We start from the raw sequence: 5122 nt of genomic DNA on the forward strand, positions 1-5122 counted from the left end.
TCAATAAAATTTCTATATGTCTTTTAAATATTTTAAGTTATTAATCATTGTGATTTGTGGTAACAAATTACTTTTGAACATGATAGACAATTAAATAAATGAAAACATTTTACTTTCAGTATGTAGTTATAGTTAATTAATAGAATATATTAAATATTTAAACTATTATGATAAAATAATGAAATTATTATATATTGGGACATGATATATAATTAAATGGAAGTAGATGGATGTTTTGATAATTAGATGAGGTGGTCTAAACCACCTCTTCTATATAATAGAAACTAAAGGAGCATGACTCGTATCAGCACAGACCCAATATTAAGATATTTATTTGTCGTTTCAATCTTGATATATTTAAATAAAAAAATTTAATAAAAGGATTGCATATGTTTTCTAGGATTCATCCGGAATCTAGCATGAGTTCAACATATGTTGTTTTAATACGTATTTAGATAATTTAAGTTGTTAACTATTTTAATTTATAATATTCTTTATGTAATTTTTCAAATTAATATACGTTACTTTTCTTGTCCAAATTACTGTGACATTGATAGTCAATTATATTTTAAAAATAATTTAAGTTTTTAATTATTGTGATTTATAATACGTTTCTTTTATTCCAATTTCAGTGACACTAATATAATTTCAAGAATTGACCTAATATTTTATATCTTTTAAATTTTTTAAGTTGTTAATTATTGTGATTTCTAGTATTTTTCATGTTTTTTTTTGAAATATATAACATATTTAATTATTTTTAGATATTTTAAGTTGTTAACAATCTACTGATTTTTTTGTGTGTTTCGTTTGTTGAGTAGTGGCTGAGGGGGTTGAGGATGTAATAGGGTCATGTTCGAGGGGGCCGAGGGGGTTGAGGAGGTTAGGGGTGGGACCTGTTTTGGGAGAGGGTGGAGAGGGAAGGACAGAGGTAGGTGTGGGTTCAAGACTAGGTGTTCGGGCTGGTTCGGTGAGGGGTGGGAGAGAGAGGCGAGAGGCGAGTGCTGATAGGTTGAGGGTAGGATCTTGGAATATTGGGACCCTTCAGGGTAAGTCCATTGAGTTGGTGAAGATTCTCAAGAAGAGGAGGATTAGTATTGCGTGTGTGCAGGAGACTAAGTGGGTAGGGTCTAAGGCTAGAGATGTGGATGGGTACAAGCTGTGGTACTCAGGTAGTGACAAGCGTCGAAATGGAGTAGGCATCTTAGTGGATGAGGAGCTTAGAGGAAAGGTGGTGGAGGTTAAAAGGATCAGTGATAGGCTGATGACGTTTAAGTTGGTCGTTGGGGGGTTTACACTGCATGTGTGTAGTGTTTATGCGCCCCAGGTGGGCTTGGATGAGGAGGTGAAGGCGAGATTTTGGGAGGCTTTGGACGAGGTAGTGAGAAGCGTGCCTAGCTCGGAGAAGATTGTTATATCGGGGGACTTCAATGGGCACATTGGGGCGTGTCTGAGAGGTTATGGTGATGTGCACGGAGGTTTTGGTTTTGGAGATAGAAATGGTGAGGGGGTTGCCCTGTTGGACTTTGCGAGGGTTTTTGGGCTGGTGGTTGTGAACTCGAGCTTTCTGAAGAAGGAGGATCATCTGATTACCTTCTGAAGCGCTTTAGCCAAGACTCAGATCGACTTTCTGCTGCTTAGGAAGGGGGATAAAGTTCTGTGTAAAGACTGTAAAGTCATTCCGAGTGAGCATATTTCGACTCAGCACAGACTTCTGGTGATGGACTTGTTTATCAAGAGGACCAGGAAGAGTAAGGTCGGAGAGGGTCAACCTAGAATCAAGTGGGGTGGTTTGACGCCAGTTAGTACGCTGGAGATCGGGGTGAGGGTGGCGAGAATGGGGGCATGGAAGTGTAGCGGGGACGTGGATGGTTGTGGGATAAGGCTGCTAGCTGCATCAAGGAGACGGCTAGAGAGGTGTTGGGTGTCTTGAGTGGTCGGGCAGGTCGATATAAGGGGGACTGGTGGTGGAATGAAGAAGTTAAGAAGAAAGTGGAGACTAAGAAGGAGGCATATGTTAAGATTATCGAGAGTAACGATGAAGAGGAGAAGCGGGTGAACGGGGAGGCTTACAAAGTGATAAGGAAAGAGGCTAAGTTAGCTGTTACGGCTACTAAGACAGCAGCTTTTGAGAGCTTGTACACGGGGTTAGAGGAGAAGGGCAGGGAGAAAAGGTTGTATACGCTTGCTAAGGCTAGTGAGAGGAGGGGTCGGGACCTCGATCAAGTGAAGTGTATTAAGGGAGAGGGGAAGAGTTTTGGTGGAGGATGTTCACATTAAGAAGAGATGGCATGAGTATTTTCATAGATTTTTAAACGAGGAGGGAGACAGAGGCATTGTGATAGGGGAGCTGAAGCGCTCGGAAAAGAGCCATAATTTCAGCTACTGTAGATATTTTAAGGTTGAGGAAGTCTCAGAGGTGATTCGTAGGATGCGAAGGGGTAGGGCGACGATGCCGGACGAGATTTCAGTGGATTTTTGGAAGTATGCAGGTGAGGCGGGTTTAAGGTGGTTGACAGATTTGTTTAACGTCATTTTCAAGACTGCAAGAATGTTTGAGGCTTGGAGATGGAGTACGATGATTCCGCTATATAAAAACAAGAGCGATGTTCAGAGTTGCAACAACTATAGGGGAATTAAGTTGTTGAGTCACACTATGAAGATTTAGGAGAGGGTGGTCAAGCGGAGATTGAGGAGAGTAGTGTCCATTTCGGAGAATCAGTTTGGTTTTATGCCTGGTCGCTCAACGACAGAGACAATCCATCTGGTGAGGAGATTGGTATTGCAATATAGAGAAAGAAAGAGGGATTTGCACATGGTGTTCATCGACTTAGAGAAGGCGTATGACAAAGTCCCTGGGGAGGTTCTTTGGAGATGCTTAGAGGTAAGAGGTGTTCCGGTAGCGTACATCAGAGCTATTAAGGAGATGTACGGTAGAGGGAAGACTCGGGTGAGGACGGCGGGAGGTGACTCAGGGCATTTTTCGGTCGAGATAGGTCTGCATCAGGGTTCGACTCTTAGCCCTTTCCTTTTTGAAGTGGTGATGGACGTGTTGATGCGGAGTATTCAGGGTGAGGTGCCTTGGTGTATGTTATTTGCAGACGATGTAGTGCTGAGTGATGAGACGTGGGGGTGTGTGAATGAGAAATTGAAGGTTTGGAGGCAAACCCTGGAATCGAAGGGGTTCAGGTTGAGTAGGTCCTAGACGGAGTATTTGGAATGCAAGTTTAGTGATGCGAGTCAGGAGGATAAAGTGGTGGTGAGTTTAGATTCCCAGGTTATTTGTAAGAGGGATAGTTTTAAGTATCTTAAGTCTATTATCCAGGGGAATGGCGAGATTGATGAGGATGTCTCTAAACGTATTGGAGCAGTATGAATGAAGTGGATGCTCGCTTCAGGAGTGTTGTGTGATAAGAAGGTCCCCCTTAAGCTTAAAGAAAAATTCTACAGAGTGGCAGTCCGTTTGGCCATGCTGTTGGAGCGGAGTGTTGGCCAGTCAAAAACTCTCACATCCAAAGACTGAAAGTGGCGGAAATGAGAATGTTGCGATTGATGTGTAGACTTACTATAGGGGATAGAGTTAGGAATGAAACTATTCGAGAGAAGGTGGAAGTGGCTTCGGTGGAGGATAAGATGCGAGAAGGAAGGTTGAGATGGTTTGGGCATGTAATGAGGAGAGGCACGGATGCCCCAGTTCGGAGGTGTGAGAGACTGGCTTTAGATGGATTTAGGAGGGGTAGAGGTAGGATAAATAAATACTGGAGAGAGGTGATTAGACATGACATGGAGCAGCTGCAGCTCACTGGGGACATGACCCTAGACAGGAAGGTGTGGAGGTCACGGATTAGGGTAGAAGGTTAGGGCGAGTGTATGGATTGTGGCTAGGTTTTAGGAGCGCGAGTGCGTATCCGGGCAGTAACCCCAGGCATGTGTCCTTGAGTAAGAGCCTTTAGCCAGGTGAGTTCGGGTGGGGTGGGTAAGTGGGTGTCCTAGTTCTTATTTCTTATTTCGTATTGCTCGTATTTCTCTTATTTCGTACTTCGCTGATATTTATTTCTATTATTTCTTATGTCTGCATGACAACCTTTCCTGTTTCATGTTCCTTTACGGTCTTGGTGTATTATTTGAGATTCTGAGTCGAGGGTCTATCGAAAACAACCTCTCTACTTCTTCGGAGATAGTGGTATGGACTGCGTACATCTTACCCTCCCCAGACCCCACTTTGTGGGAATACACTGGGCCTGTTATTGTTTGTTGTAAGTTGTTAACAATTGTAATTTATAATACTTTTTAAGTAATTTTTGAATAATATATGCTACTCTCTTTGTCCAGAATTTTGTGTCGACGACAGCCAATTATATTTTTTAAATAATTTAAATTTTTTATCATTGTGATTTATAATATTTTTTCTATCTCAACTTATGTGGCACAATGCTTAAATGACCATAATAATTAATTAGGGGTGATATAGTAAAATCACGACTGAAGCAGCTGAAGTAGAAATCAGTCAATTTTTTTTTTGTTAATTATAGTTATTTACATTACTTTTTATTTTATTTTCAAATAATATCTGTTGCTTTATATCTTCTTCAGTCCCGTCCCAATTTACGTGGCACTAATATAATTTTGATAGTCAATCAAATTTTTTTTGTTGACATATCATTTTGTTATTCTTATTTTTCTAATACATAAATGACTTATAATAAGGAGTGATATAGTAAAATCATCGTTCGAAAGACGAAAATTTAATTTAAAACATTAAGAGTTAATTTCATATTTTATATCTATTTTATTTTTCATTAAATATTATTTATTTTCTTAATATCTAGATGACTCATAATAATTATCTAAAAGCGATTGATTATGTTATTACTATAAAAATTAATATAATTTTATCATATCCAATAGTAATCATCAATAACTCACCGAGTAGTATATTAATTAAACATGGGATGCTATATTTTGCATATGCAAAATATGATATTATTAAACATTATTGGATAGTGCATTATGTTTATCTTTCACAATAATAAAATTTTACTAAATATTTTTCTTTATTTCTTTTTAACTTGATACATATTGACCCAAAACAAATTCTAAGAAAATATTCATTAGAAATTTA

General features: G+C 39.2%; 1 protein-coding gene across 1 annotated transcript; it reads left to right on the top strand.

The window, feature by feature from the left end:
* Window positions 1-2452: 2452 nt before the first annotated feature.
* LOC124892942 lies at window positions 2453-3154 on the top strand (the record flags this gene model as incomplete). The annotated part of the gene is made up of 3 exons (XM_047404113.1): window positions 2453-2573; window positions 2663-2779; window positions 2883-3154. Coding segments are annotated over exons 1-3 (510 nt in total), but the record flags the coding sequence as incomplete, so codon positions are not given.
* Between the last annotated feature and the right edge of the window lie 1968 nt (window positions 3155-5122).

Source organism: Capsicum annuum, unplaced genomic scaffold (assembly GCF_002878395.1).
Source record: "Capsicum annuum cultivar UCD-10X-F1 unplaced genomic scaffold, UCD10Xv1.1 ctg52234, whole genome shotgun sequence".
Taxonomy (NCBI): Eukaryota; Viridiplantae; Streptophyta; class Magnoliopsida; order Solanales; family Solanaceae; genus Capsicum; species Capsicum annuum.